At 39.1% G+C, this 16,444-nt stretch overlaps 1 protein-coding gene across 1 annotated transcript in view; it reads right to left on the reverse strand.

The window, feature by feature from the left end:
- Positions 1 to 1,703: 1,703 nt before the first annotated feature.
- LOC131938309 (gamma-aminobutyric acid receptor alpha-like) overlaps positions 1,704 to 16,444 on the reverse strand; it is a 34,625-nt gene continuing 19,884 nt past the window's right edge. The window contains exons 3-10 of the mRNA XM_059296315.1: positions 12,096 to 12,163; positions 11,200 to 11,420; positions 10,606 to 10,688; positions 10,095 to 10,235; positions 4,900 to 5,052; positions 4,302 to 4,519; positions 2,834 to 2,970; positions 1,704 to 1,863 (exon numbers count right to left, since the gene is read on the reverse strand). Of these exons, the coding sequence (XP_059152298.1) occupies positions 1,704 to 1,863; positions 2,834 to 2,970; positions 4,302 to 4,519; positions 4,900 to 5,052; positions 10,095 to 10,235; positions 10,606 to 10,688; positions 11,200 to 11,420; positions 12,096 to 12,163 (1,181 nt within the window). The remainder of the gene's footprint in view (positions 1,864 to 2,833; positions 2,971 to 4,301; positions 4,520 to 4,899; positions 5,053 to 10,094; positions 10,236 to 10,605; positions 10,689 to 11,199; positions 11,421 to 12,095; positions 12,164 to 16,444) is intronic.

Raw genomic sequence — 16,444 nt, forward strand, 5'->3', positions numbered from 1 at the left:
ACCAGACACCATATAATCACCACCAGACACCATATAATCACCACCAGACACCATATAATCACCACCAGACACCATGTAATCACCACCAGACACCATATAATCACCACCAGACACCATATAATCACCACCAGACACCATATAATCACCACCAGACACCATATAATCACCACCAGACACCATATAATCACCACCAGACACCATATAATCACCACCAGACACCATATAATCACCACCAGACACCATATAATCACCACCAGAACCATATAATCACCACCAGACACCATATAATCACCACCAGACACCATATAATCACCACCAGACACCATATAATCACCACCAGACACCATGTAATCACCACCAGACACAATAAAATCACCACCAGACACCATATAATCACCAGACACCATATAATCACCACCAGACACCATATAATCACCACCAGACACCATATAATCACCACCAGACACCATATAATCACCAGACACCATATAATCACCACCAGACACCATATAATCACCACCAGATACCATATAATCACCACCAGACACCATGTAATCACCACCAGACACCATAAAATCACCACCAGACACCATATAATCACCAGACACCATATAATCACCACCAGACACCATATAATCACCACCAGACACCATATAATCACCACCTGACACCATATAATCACCACGAAACACCATATAATCACCACCAGACACCATATAATCACAACCAGACACCATATAATCACCAGACACCATATAATCACCACCAGACACCACATAATCACCACCAGACACCATATAATCACCACCAGACACCATATAATCACCACCAGACACCATATAATCACCACCATACACCATATAATCACCACCAGACACCATATAATCACAACCAGACACCATATAATCACCAGACACCATATAATCACCACCAGACACTATATAATCACCACCAGACACCATATAATCACCACCAGACACCATATAATCACCACCAGACACCATATAATCACCACCAGACACCATATATCACCACCAGACACCATATAATCACCACCAGACACCATATAATCATAACCAGATAACAGAGAAAGAAAGAAAAAAATATAGCGGTGTGTATTCGTTGTTGATTATCCAGTGATTTCTCATACATGACAGCTGCTTTTTGTGGCCTTTTAATGGGAGTGCCAATCAATATATTTTTCACCCACCAACTTAAAATCGCTGAGTTATCTCATATAACCCATAGTCTCGAGCTCAGAAGTCAATATTCAGGTCAGCCATCTCGTCTCATACTGTACATCAGATCACCCCTCCACTCAACAATTCAGAGACCTGTGGTCAATTTTTTGCAACCTTCTAAAAAATTAGTCCGTAAAAACAGCCAATTCAAGCAAGAACGTGGGTTTGATGAAAGGGAGAGGGAGTGCAGTATACACTACACTGCTATTCTTTAATTGGATCATTGATATATTTCTTATAGTATTGTTTTAACCTTAAAAAAAATATAGGGTCTAGTATTCATAAGTCAACTTATCGTCAGATTTCAATGCTTCTAAAAAGAAATCATTATAAATTGTCCGTATACAAATACAAAGTTTTTATTAGACCCTAGTAATAGAAATATTATAAAACCATTACTCAGAGCAGATTTATTAAATAGTCTAAGCATCACGCAACAAAAAACATGTTTTAATACATGGTTTATTCTGAAAAAGCCCATACACAGTACGCTACACAGTACACTACATTCAACACCGTAAAAGTCAAAGGAAAAAGAACTCTTGCAGCTTTATCCACTTGGCTGACGCTATTGCTAAACACCGATAGCTTCCCTTTTGGACGAACTCGTCTGCTTTTTGTCCTGTAAAGAAAGAGAGAAATTAATCGTTCGACAATCTGAAAAAATCTGACATACCAATTTTGAGTAATTTATAAATGGCTTCATGCACTTTTGCCGAAATTTGTACTAACCCCCCCCCCCCCCCCCCGCTCCACCCACCCACCCTCTATCGTCAGACGACGATCAAATCGCCAGACCTATCCCCATACAAGTTGTCATTAATTTACTCCATCAGAAAATTTGAACATTATGATTTTGATATTTAAGACCTATTCAGGCCTACACATTTTAAGCCCCGCCCCCTTCCAGTCACAAAATTAAAACAACCGCCCCGCTCTATGCAAGTGAGGTCATTTATGGACGAGTCCTTGCAAAAAATATTGTTATTGCAACTGGCTAGGCGATAAAGCTTTTTCCGAATAGAACAGGTGAAATAGAGTTCATCGACTCCTGCAACTACGGCAAATAAGAGATAGTTTGGTCACTTCTATGCCCAGAATGCCTTTATTTTCCCTAATTGGAACAAGTGCACCTCAATATCTAAACATCAATAGTATTAACCATCGAGCGCGACAGGTTGTAAAATATAGATGAATAGCTCCAAAATCAATGTACGAGTGTTTATTTGTTGTATATTGGTGAGCTATTTATAAGTTGGGAGAATACAACCTCACTATAGCAAACTGTCTGGTCAGGTTGTGGCACTATTTGGCAACTTTCGCATACTAGCTAAACTTTACCTAAACAAGACAGAGCTTGGTGAGTGTCCCAACATTACCTGGCCAAAACTTTATCTGGCCAAATGTTACTCGCCCAAAACATTACCTGGACAAAACATTACCTGGCCAAACATTACCAGGCCAAACATTACCTGGCCAAAAACTTTATCTGGCAAATGTTACTTGTCCAAAACATTACCTGGCCAACAGTACTGGCCAAATATTACCTGGGCAAAACATTACCTTGCCAACACTACCTGCCCAAATATTACCTGGTCAAACAGTGGCACAACTTGGCAAGTATCCCGACCTTGACATTGACTTGGTTTGGTGGCCAGGGATAATTTTGAACCTTGAACTTCCCGTTTTGCATTGTTAATGAATCCACTGGTGTGTTGTCGTCAGACAGCTAGAATGTAATGAGATACCTACTTAATTAATTACATGTAATGAGATACCAACTTAATTAATTGCATAAATTAATGTCATCAGATAGCTAGAATTTAATGAGATACCTGCTTAATTAATTACATACATTAAATGGATGTACTCATATATCGCGTTATAATCTTATTAAAAGATATATTAATTACATTAAAACAGTTAATGAGCTTATTTCTGCATCGTGAAATCATATAGAATTGTCGAGCTTATTATGTATTTAATTAAATCAATTTGATGAGTCAGATAATTAGGTGTACTATACTATAAATATAAATACAAGAATCTAATAAGACACCGCGAATTTTTTCCAACCAGTAATAAATTAATTTAGAAGATCATCCCGTTAGAATGCCACAGAATTAAATATTACTCCTTGTCATTTAGCATATAGTAGAATTTAAAAAAAAAACCGATTCTTTAAAACGCGACAAATAAAAATTTAAACAAATGGCTGGAATAAAAAAAGAAGTAACTGTTGTTTTATTTTACCTACTACAGTTACCTTGCTAGTGCCCTTCAAAATTAATATCCTAAGAATATGTGTGTGTGTGTGTGTGGGGGGGGGGGGGGTGTTGAAGAAACATCTGCAGTAGGGGTGTGGATGTGGATACATTACTTAATGGTGTGAACAAGGGCGATAATTCCTAGCTCATACTTGGGTCTGTGGACACAATCTTAAATATGCGACTAATTAACCGTTTCACTAAAACAACAGTGAAATAACAATCATAAATCTAGAAGCTAACGAATACTTAATCTTAAGCCCTTAAAATTATAACTTTTAACCATGCTTTAAAATTTTATAATCTGCTGGTTCTAATGCTTTTAAATACTTAAAAACCTAACATTTTTTTTGTGTTTGGCCACGAGGATTAGGCCATTGATAGATGGGGCCCCTATAGGTGGGCGTGCCTCTAGCCCAAGCAAATCTATATATAGAAAATAAATGTATCCGAAATGGTCCCCCTAGATGCGAACTCGTTGAAAAGCTGTGTTTATTTTAAGGGGCGAACACTCCTCCACGCCAACCATTTACAACTTGCGTCCCTTTCATCCCCGCTCACTCAACCCCTCGGGGCTAAAACACTTGTCAAATCGCGAGCACACGTAAAACACGCGCGCTGTTAATATTTCATAACCCTCCCCTATAAAAACAACTCCTACGGAGTCATTGGGTACACACACAAAATAATCTCCACGCCCGTTAATCTATCACTGTCAACGGGCAAAAATTAACTTCTCATTAACTCGTTCATGCAAGATTTCTTTTTTATTAAATTTCTGTGTTTTTTTTACCTCGTCGGTGGAACTGTCGTCATCACTTGATAGCATGAGAGGCTCGCCCGTGCCGTACTTGGTGAAGTAGTGGACCACGGCGAACTCCAGCGTTGTGGCGATGACGAAGACGAAGCAGAGCGCCACGTAGACGTCCAGGGCGGTGATGTAGGAGACTTTGGGCAGCTGGCTTTTGTTTTCGATGCCCAGGATGGTCATGGTCAAGGCCGTCATGGAACCTGGTACGTTGGAGAGGTTTGTTCATTGAGCGGTACACACTTTAGGCGTTGGTACAGTCAGGCACGAGTACAGCTGGACATTGGTACAGATGGACATTCGTACAGATAAATATTAGAACATCTAGACCTTTGTACAGCTGGACATTGGTACAGTCAGGCATGAGTACAGCTGGACATTGGTAGATATTGGACCACTAGACATTGGTACAGATAGTACAGTTGGACATTGGTACAGCTAGACATCTGTACCACTAGATATTGGTACATCTATACTTGGTACAGTCAGACATCTTACATACTCTAGTAGCCCCAGAAACCTAGCTCAAGACATCTCTCTAGCAAGCACGTGCTGTACCTCTAGACCACGGGCCAGTACTCACCTAGAGCGATCCTATCAGCAGTTGCCTCCCTGTTGATCCAGAACGAGACCCAAGAGAGGACAACTAGCAAGCAACAGGGGAGGTAAAGGTTGATCAGGAAGTAGCCGGCATGACGGCTTAACTTGAACGTCACACAAAGAACAGAGTGCATGGCTGGAGACAAAAGGGACATAAGTTCGTCTTGACAATAGTAAAGAAATTATATAATAATTTAGAGTTTAAACTTTAGTTCTAACAAATTTGTAAATATTCTGTACAATATATTGTAAAGCTTTCTGACTTAGAACTCTGTCGGTGAAGCTATGGTTATGAAAAGAAATTTGGCGTCGAAAGACGTTCTCCAACATCAAGTAAGAATGTTATCGCCTTAGACTAAAGAACAGCTGGGTAGCCAGGATACAAATTGTGGTTAAATATCTGCTTTATTTTAACTCATGTTCGTAAGGGTCAAGAAAAATTACAATAGTAAAGGCAGATATAGGCTTAGTGCCACTGCTATGCCTATACTTGTTCCTTCTAAAGTGGTTGCTGTATGAATGGTGAATAGGTTCCATGACTTAACCTCATACATACTCGCCCCATTTTGTTGGACTAAGTTTGACTTACTGTTGTATAGTCCACCCCCGCGGTCTAGGCTTAACGGGGATTGACAAAGATCAATACAAATGAAAACAAATGCTAAAACTGCTGTGTTTGCTCCATTTTTGATTGGCAAAATCGATGAGCTCTAGTCTCGCCGGACCAGACCCCAACCGACATTTATGGGTCGAAAACCATTCTTTATGTCGTCCGTTTATCGTCTTGTGGAATCTGCCAGCCGCAGCCCGTTTGTAACACCACTTTCTATTAGACACAGATGGTAAAATATGTCCGGCACAGCAGCTTCATCCTGACACCTTCGATCGCATCGGCTCCCGGGAAAATTATTTATTTATATCTGATTGATTTTCCTGACCCATGTTTTCCTCAAGCTTAAGATTTTTTTAAAAGTTTAATTTATTTCTTGAGACTTGATATGACGTGAATGGGGTGCTCGAAATTTAAATCTAATTTTAAGTTTCAACATTTTGCACATCATTTTCTGTTGCTCCCCTTTTCAAATAAAATATTGTTAATATAAATTGCATAATGTTTGAATGAATATGTTTGAAAATGAAAAAAAAAGCTCAAACAGAAAAACGATTGAATAAACTCTAAGACTAACTCTGGAATAAACAATGACACACACAAAATAAAATTCTAATGAGACTATATAAACAAACATTTCTCTAAAATTACATCAACTTATCGGGCCAAATTTAATGAGGGGTTTGCTGGACAAATCTAGATCGAACCAAAATTAGGACCAAAAACATTTTCGTTTACATAGTAACGCTGTTATATGGTAAGGAAAATCTCTCACCCTACCAAATTGAAAGCTTATGATGTAAGCATCAAAGGCCAGCATTGGAGTGGTGTTATTAAAGTTATTATTGTATTGCATGTTAGTCGTTGACCAGGCGAGGTACAGGTACAGAAACAGATTTTTAAAAAAATTCAATCTATTGAGATTCTAGCAGTTGACAGATGGTGAAGATATGTTAATTTAATTGGTGCAAACTGTTGACGGGTTGTTAAGATATGTTAATTTCATTAGTGCAATGTAGCCTACAGGGTCAAGCCCATACAAAATTTCTTTCTAAAAATCAAACTGCCATTTATCTTTATCAAGCTTTCTATTTTTAGTTTGGTTTTTATTGAATTAATCCGCTCTTTGCACTTCATTCGTATAGAACTTTCAAAACAAAATATGCGTAAAAATGTTTTATCGTTAAATTATGGAAATCCTACTAGTTTTCCTCCGTAGGAAGGCCCTATATAATCTTAATATTCTTTAATATTTTTTCCTGGTTTTCCCCTATAATGATGTACAATTTTTTACCCAACTGCACTTTTTTCCCGCCACTATCACACGCTGTTTATTTCCGGTTTAGGATGACAATTTAGCGTGTCATCAAGTCTGGAGCACGAGCCACCATAAATCCGGGCCGAGTTATCCCCCTGTTCATCACATCTCCCAGCTGGGAAACCCCAAAAGGGGCGCTACTCTTCCGGTCGTGGACGTCCCCGCAAGTTATCTTTTCAAGGCATGGAAAGCGCGCGGAGTGTTGAGACAATCGTCTGCTGAGAGAAGAGCCCCGACAATGGAGCACCCAAGACAAAACAGCCGACTCGAGACAGGCGTTTAAAAGCTGACCGGCGTAAAATCAGAACACTGGACGTCATTGCTTGCTAAAATACACATCTTTAGCTGGTAATGGATTTCACGGCAATCGATTTAAAAAAAAATGGTTTAATGGCATCTTGTGTGTTTAGCTTTGGTCTAGACACACAATTATATCTTTGATTTTTGGCGTTAGTAATCGGAAATCGCTAACGATATTTTCAACAACTTGTAAAAAAAAAACATAAACACATTTTACAGTACACGTTTTGTAAGTATTTGGATAATATGGTTTACATATATACCAATATATATATATATATATATATATATATATATATATATATATATATATATATATATATATATATATATATATATATATATATATATATATATATATATATACCAATATATATATATATATATATATATATATATACATATATATATATATACATACATATATATATATATATATATATATATATATATATATATATATATATATATATATATATATATATATATATATATATATATATATATATATATATATAATTCATTATGGACCGCTATTACAACCGAAGGAGTTACGTACTTTGAATTTGAACGCAGTATCTCAAAAAGCGACATGTTTCGTTATCTATTTATTTTGTTTCGTTCAATGCAGTCAAGTGCCAGTCAACTTTTGCCTGTGTCAGTCAGACGACATGAGATTCGACGGAAGAAGAATCGCAGCGCCCCCTAAAGTGAACGGCTTAAGTGACGGGTCGGGGATAAACGTGGCCAGCGGGAAAGAATCGAACCAGCCACACCCGCTTCAGTCGGGGAATTTTCTCCGGTGGTCAAGGGTTTCGATTACCGGATAGCCTTACACAATCTGTCTCGATCATCGATCGGGAATGCCGGGAAGTTTTCCTTGAGTCGGGAGTTTTAGGAAAGTTGGAATAATTTCTGTGCCCGTCGGATTATGACAATGTTGTCCGACAATGGCGTTTTAAACGTATTCTAGTTGAAACAAATTAAAAAATAATTTGTGTAACATTTGTAATTTTTTTGTAAATTAAAAAAAAAATTTTTTTCGCCGGGTATAGTTTTATAAATATATTTTAAAAGAAACACAGTCGACTTAACCCGTGACTTTCATCCGGGAAAAACAGCTAGTACATCTGGTAAAAAATTCAAATAACACATCCCAGTTGAAAAAGGATCTTATCGTCTTGCCAGTGTCTGGGCTAATGGTAACGTAACATACGTCAAGCCTTGTATGGGATGTTACGAACAACATTTTAATGGTGGCTTTTTGCAATCGATCCAAAATTCAATATTATTTTCTACTCTGGAAGTTTGTATTTTTTTAAATTTATGTAACCGAAGCCATCTTGTAAAATTGACGAATTATTACAGTAGTGCCCAGACCAATACGTCATATGTATGGGGAATAAATGATTTATCTTTACACAGATAGGAAAACACCGTCAATATTTAACCATCTTTAACTTCAGGCAATAATATATGTATATGTTACTGTATTGACATATAGCTTCCTAAACAACCCTGGATTACCGAACTTTGGCTGAACCATTGCGGTAAGCTCCCCTGGTCCCGAGTACTTAAATCTTGTCTTCCCATCTTCAAAGATATCTTTGCTGTCATCTCTCTCTAAATAAAACTCAACCACGTTTTTATCTCGCCAACTTTATGTACTAAACACTAAACTAGTGGGTGGAGGGTTTATTTTCTTGTGGGGTCCGACAGTTAAACGTTTCCTGCTAGAATGTGTATCTTACATTTGGTTTCTGTATGTTTTGTTGGTGTTTGTATTTTCATTTGGTATTTGTATGTTTATGTGTATGTTTATTTTGGTATTTATGACTGTGTTTTTTTTTGTTACTCGTATGTTGTGTTTGAATTTTTTTATGTTTATTTTTGTTGGTCTTTATGTGGATTGGTCTGTTTCTTTTGTTGGTGTCTGTGTTTTGACTGTTATTGGTCTGTTTCTTTTGTTGGTGTCTGTGTGTTTTGACTGTTATTGGTCTGTTTCTTTTGTTGGTGTCTATGTGTTTTGACTGTTATTGGTCTGTTTCTTTTGTTGGTGTCTATGTGTTTTGACTATTATTGGTCCTTTTCTTTTGTTGGTGTCTGTGTTTTGACCGTTATTGGTCTGTTTCTATTGTTGGTGTCTGTGTGTTTTGACTGTTATTTGTCTGTTTCTTCTATTTCCACACACACCGAACGACAAAGTATTTAGTTTGTTGTGTCGATAATGGCAAACTTTTTGTAAGTTGTACCAGCATAATGAGTTGTATGTTATACTGGTATAATTAACTATAATTTCTATTGCAACCTTTTTCAAAAATTGTACGGCAAATCCTGGGTCAGTCGTTTAAGATTACCGGTAATTATTTGATTCCCTACCAGTTCATCTCGCCAATCATATTATTGTTTGTACAATTCAAAGTCTGTTTGGTACGCTGGATTACATACACAAAACACGCACTCCAATTTATGGATCTGGCCTAAATCAATGACATTACCGGAAGTATGACATTTGAGTATGACATTTGATTCGGGGATCCAAGACAATGTCGGCAGCGGGCGGAGAATATTCCGGATCTGCCCTCAAAAATTTCTTCCCCTCGCCGGCCAACAAACAGGGGCTCGGGCAATTATGCTAAGCCGGGAATAAAATCAATAATTGTGTGTGGGTTATCTTATCTTGGTGTATTTACCCTCCGCATCAGCAGGGGGCGCTGTGTCTACAACAACGGCCAACAGCAACATGAGAAATGGTTGACGGCGGTTGGTGGAATGGTCGTGTTGGCGCGCATTTACAAATTCTTAAATAGCATGTCGGTCTCAATCTACCATAGGTCTGATTTGTTTTAGTATATTTTGTACTCAAGTGATTTTATTTTTCTTTGTCTAATACTTCAAAAGTTGTCGATTTACGGTCTGGTGTAGAGTAGTATAAAAAAAAGTGCTTTACCTCCCTTGATCATGCCCGTGTAGTTGGTGAGGGGGAAACCCACCAGGTCAAACTGTGACAGACGTAGGTCCGGTGCCAGTTCTATGGAACCTTTCTGACCATAGCGCCACTTGTAGACTACGTCATCAGTGGAGTAAGCGACTGTGTAAATACATGGGGGTTAATGGGCTACAGGCAGATCAGGGACAATCAGAACTCTTAATTGAAATACTTCTTTACATACTTTTCTACTTCTATAGACTTATAACATAAAAAAATATAACTATTACAACTTTATAACACAAAACAGGTAAACAAACACAACACAGGTAACCAAACACAACACAGGTAGCCAAACACAACACAGGTAGCCAAACACAACACAGGTAACCACACACAACACAGGTTACCAAACAAAACAGGTAACCAAACACAACACAGGTAACCTAACACAACAAAGGTAACCAAACACAACATAGCTAACCAAACACACCACAGGTAACCACACACAACACAGGTAACCAAGTCTTACAACTTCCAAAGAGCAGAGGACAGTGTTGGATATCCATTGGAAAGTTCTCCAGGTGCATCCTGCAAGTTGCTTGAATGGTCAGCCTACAGAAATACACATTTTAACGTCAGGTTAAATCAAGGTTTTTGTTTTTGTTTAATGGTTTTTGTTTCAGTGAAAATTGAGCTAGAAAACAATTGTTTAGAAAATTGGAGTATACATTGACACAATTTATAAATGAATCGTGAAACTGTATACAAAACTGTTACATAGAATCTAAAATTAATTTGAAACATTAGCAACAAGGCAAATATATTTAACGTACACAACAATTCTCTTATTTTCGAGGCAGTAAAACTATGTAAAAAGCAAACGAAATGTATTAATACGGAACTGACTTTCATGAGGGCAGATGAAGTAGAGCTTCCCTGTTTCTGTTGCTTCCGTTTAAGAGAGGATATACATGTCAGGTAATCCTTAAGACTGGGTTGTCCTGGGTATATCTTACTGATTCAAACATGATTGGAACTCGATATTTTCGAGTTAGTAGTCGTGAGCTCTACCGTATGACCACGATATTCAACTATGTTTTAAATATCTGCAGATGATTCCTACCTTTGAGAAAACAACACGGTTCCATTAGCACCTATTCTAAGGAACCGGTTGTGTGACGTAATGGCGTGCAGGTAGCTCTTCTGTCCGTTGTAGAAGACCGTGTCTGGGTGCCAAATCCGCTCTAGAATCTTGATGCCGAGGGTCAGATTCTCCAGGGACACGTTCATGGCCAGTCGTTGGTCGATCCATCTCTGCCGGAAGTAGCAGTCGAGTGTGTAGATCTACAGACACGAAGGGTCAATTAGTGCAACCAGCCATCGGGTTTAACAGAACAATTAAACTGTTTAGGGTAATTAGACGCACTAATTGATTATACACTTAGCTTGAGCTCGATGTACATGAAAATGATTTGTCTTAACCTACGCTTAAACGTTTTCACAACTTTTTTTACGCAGGACAGAAGCTTTTTGGTATTGTAGTTATTGAATATATCAACTTCTAAATTTATTACAAAACCTACCATATATATCACAAACAGCCTAGCACATCTATCTGCTGCAACTTACCCTATCCAGCTACCTACGATATCCATCTACAACAACCTACCATATCCAGCTCCAACAACCTACCCTTATGAAAATGCTAAAACCTACCATATCATCCTGCTAAAACCTACTATATCAAGCTCAGGTTGAACCCACACACTACCCTATGAACCGGCTAAAACCAACCATACCCAGCTCCCACAACCTACCGTATAAACCTGCTAAACCTACCATATCCATCTCCCACAACCTACCCTATAAACCTGCTAAACCTACCATATCCACCTCCCACAACCTACCCTATGAACCAGCTAAACCTACCATATCCATCTCCCAAAACCTACCGTATAAACCTGTTAAACCTACCATATCCATCTCCTACAACCTACCACATAAACCTGCTAAACCTACCATATCCAGCTCTGAGATGGGCCCCATCGACCGCAGGCTTAAATCAGCGTTCACCGTCACCGCCTCACCTGTCAATCAAAGATCACACGCATTATGAGAGCTCCGTGATATGAAACTGTTGGCGTGAGCTTAACGCTAGATGAGCTCAGCTCAACTGGAGCTTAACGCTAGATGAATGAATTCAGCGCAACTTGAGCTTAACGCTAGATGAGTTTAGCTCAATTTGAGCTTAACGTTAGATGAGTTCAGCTCATGAGCTTAACGCTAGATTAAAGAATTCAGCTCATGAGCTTAACGCTAGATGAGGTTAGCTCAACTTAAGCTTAACGCTAGATGAGTTTAGCTCAATTTGAGCTTAACTTTAGATGAGTTCAGCTCATGAGCTTAACGCTAGATGAAAGAATTCAGCTCATGATCTTAACGCTAGATGAGGTTAGCTCAACTTAAGCTTAACGCTAGATGAGCTCAGCTCAACTTGAGCTTAACGCTAGATGAGTTCAGCTCATGAGCTTAACGCCAGATAAATTCAGCTCAACTTGAACTTAACTTAAGATGTGTGTGGTTCACGTTGAGCTAAGTACTTCAAGCTGAGCTTTAGTCAACCGGTTTTGTCCATTTTAAGCCGATTGATTGACGTTTGGTTGTCCCTTTTGAGATGGCGTATCTAACATTTGTATTTGACCTTTGGGTACAAGTTAACCTTCAATGTTAGAGGGCAGATAAATCTGTTTCCACGATAAGTCTAAATGTGTAAAAACGTAAATAACCTCCACTCCACATCATGTTAAAGGTCTTTGACCTGTAACCTTGTGTACTCAACTTCTAGACGAATAGGACTTTAGAAAAAACCCTCTACTCACTTGTCAGTCAAGTCTGCAAAATGCTATGCCATTTTTTTTTACTCAAGTTGTGGGAAAATGTATACTTTGTTCCCTTTTTCCTGGTCTTCCGGTATAAACGTTTGGTATGTAAACTCAAACTTCAGACAATTGATCTGATGTAACTTTCCTATATTTAACATAAAGAGTTCTTGTGTATCCTTTCTATATTCAATTTACGGGCAACTCAGTTCTTACGTAAACTCTCCATAATCAGTTTCCGGTCAACTAATTTCTTATATAATCTGCCATAACTTCAGGTCAAAGCCGCTAGACTGCAACCTTCTTAACTCAAGTTCCTGTCAAACCGGCTAGACTGCAACATCCTTATATCAACTTCCGGTCGAACCGGCTAGACTGCAACCTCCTTAACTCAAGTTCCGGTCAAACCGGCTAGACTGCAACCTGCTTAACTCATCTCTTGGACAAACCGGCTAGACTGCAACCTCCTTATCTCAACTTCCGGTCAAATCACTTCATCTGTAAACTCTCCTCAACTTCCGGTCAAACGGCCCCTGGCCTGTCATCAATCTATCCCCTACACCCAATTACTAGCCGTCGGTCGGCGGTCTATCAGGGTAACGACGTTCCGATGATTCGGGCCAAAAGTAATGGTACGCCGCCCCCTACACCTCATCAACCAACGTCCCGCCTCGTAGACGCGAGAAACGACGAGATCATTACAGCTTACATCGCATCTTCATACGACGAGCAGTAGATTCTATGAAACAGACGTTATCGTCTGCCCTGAGCACGGGTTGCGGGGGTCCGTGGAGCAATTATTTTCCTTTCTATCCAACTAGGACGAATGAAATAGGATTGCGTTAGGGTATTTGGGACACAATTTGTAAGTAGATTGTAAAGAAACTGGAATTTTGAAGTCAGTTTTACTGTGATTGTTCTACATTAGATCTATATCGCGAACAACCAAAGATAGAGATAGGGTTGATAAAAATAGTAGACCAGAGAAACGAATAAAACTGAGTGAAAAATTTGACAATACTTGTAAATTTTGGTAGTTTTGGAGGGAATTCGAGTTTAGCACGGTGTTGGTGTATTGATATTTGTAAGAATATATAGCTGTATGTCTGGCTGATGAAGCTTCAGTATATTGTCGGCCAAAATACCGAGCAGACACAGACATTAGGCGAACATTTCCGATAGCAGACACAGACATTAGGCAAACTATGTCTATAGCAGACACAGACATTAGGCGAACTATTTCTGTAGCAGACACAGACATTCTACAGTCGGTAAAGTGTGTCGGTGTGTCTGTCGTCGTGTCGGGAAAAAACACACTTTTGTCGGACGCCCACTTCCGTTGGCCAAATATTTGTAAGAGACGTAAATGCACTTCCCTTGCCATCCCTGGCTTCCCCGTCAGAATATCTGGCCAAAAACTGACAATTCATGCATGATAAATATTGTATATGTCCACATTAGGCCGATTTTTATTTTTATTCGTTTCCCCTTTTTCATTCCATTCATGATTTTTATCATTTTCAAATATAAAAAGAATTGTAGAATTTCCATGATAATGTGTAATTTGCGAGACGCATAGGATCAAAATCAAACGAAATTAGCTTAGCTTTAAGATAGGCAGCCGCTTAGCAAATACAGGGAGGTAAGCAATTATTGATAATGAACTTCAAGCTTCATTCGACTGGAGTTAGTGTTCGTGGGGAGGGATATTTTCTCTGTATGGAGTTTTCGACATAAACATAAATAGGATCAAGACCAGATTCTTCCTATGTAAAGGAGAAAGAGGAGTTTAATTGTATGTGTTGCTGGCACGTGATGAGAGAGAATGCGCACGCATGCGGAGTCGTTCCGCTATTTCCTTTAAATCGTCACATCCGTGTTTTCAATCGGGATGTTTATTTTTAGAATCGGGGGATTGGGAGTTGCAACAAAGACAAGAAATAATCGTGTGTATACGTTTGGGGAAGGGTGGATGAGGGGTGAGCATGGGGGGGGGGGCGGGGTGAGTTGTGTGAAGTTTGAGGGGTAGGGGTTTGATAGCTGTGGGATTTTGACTTCAAATCGTATCCGTCTGGTAAGCCTGTAGACATGGTCAAGTCCGACAATTTCGTCTGCGAACCGGTGACTATTCTAGATGGGCAGTAACACCTATACATGGGCGGTAACTCTATGTGTAGATTGAAGATAGATTAGCACTGAGTTCTCAAGTCACATTTGCTGTGACCCTATGTCACGCTAACACCTGGTTCTCAAGTTAAATTTCTAGGCCATACTTGTTAAGCTTGTGAAGGCGAATAAAACAACCGTTTTTTCGGTTCGTATCTTTCTTCCAGAAATATATTTTAAAAACACTTATGAGAAATCCCCCCACCCCTCATCCCCTCCCCACAATCCAGGTTTCCGTTACATTTTGGCATCACGTTTGCCCAGTGGAGACCTGTTTGAAGATTGGGTCTCGTATGTTTAAAGAAATCTTCACTTCTCCAAGAGTTGGTATTTTTATTCGATCTAGTTTTTTCTTGCCCACCGAGGCGACCGTGGTTAAATATTTGCCCACTCAGACCCATGGCCTCGGCAAACCATCTGTGACAACTTTACTGTTCACGTTCAACATCTCACTTTTTAAAGTCTGTTTTGTGTCTGTCTGATGTATGTCTAAAGTCTGTCTGGAGTCTGTCTTATATCTGTCTGACCTTGCTTCATGTGTGAAAACTTCACTGTTCATGTTCAACAGCTCACTTTTTAAAGTCTGTCTAAAGTCTGTCTGATGTCTGTCTGACCCTTGCTTCATCTGCTACAATTGTACTGTTCTTGTAACTAAACCTTAGACATCTAAGCCTAACCTGACATTATCAGTGACCAGAGTTTCTTCCAGGCGAAGCCCCCCCCCCCCCCCCCCCGAAATTTTTTTACCGCCCTCCCCCCCCCCCCCCCCGAACGAAATGAAATTTATAAAATGTATATAGAAAATATATATTTTTAACAGTGTCCGCCCCCCCCCCCCCCCGAAGAAAGTCTACCGCCCCCCCCGAAAATTTCAAGTGCTCCCCCGGAGAAAAAAGTCTGGAAGAAACACTGTCAGTGACCATAATTATAATCCTAAATCTACTATCGTTTTTTAAAAATTGTATGGGAACGATAATGTCTAAATTTTTGTATAACCAGCTTTCGGCTTAAATAATGTCTTGAAGTCGTAGGATGATGGAACCATCACCAACACTGTAGTAGTAAAACCTTCCAGATCACAACACTTCAACCGACCCAATGTTCAAATTATACGTCGTCTCTCTACTCTGCTGATATCAAAGCCTCCCGGATTGGCTGTAAATTGTCGAATCAACACAGCTCTCTTAAACGCAGTAGAAATATAGCAAGCACTCAACGGCGATTGATGACTGGTTCGCGTCGCAAGAAAATAAATAAAAAATTAAATTTACGTTAGCTGCTAATCTATGTTGGGGTTCAAGAAGCTATATAATGTGTTCATTA

This window comes from Physella acuta, unplaced genomic scaffold (genome assembly GCF_028476545.2).
Source record: "Physella acuta isolate Inbredline_101_S28 unplaced genomic scaffold, ASM2847654v3 ptg000017l, whole genome shotgun sequence".
Classification (NCBI taxonomy): Eukaryota; Metazoa; Mollusca; class Gastropoda; family Physidae; genus Physella; species Physella acuta.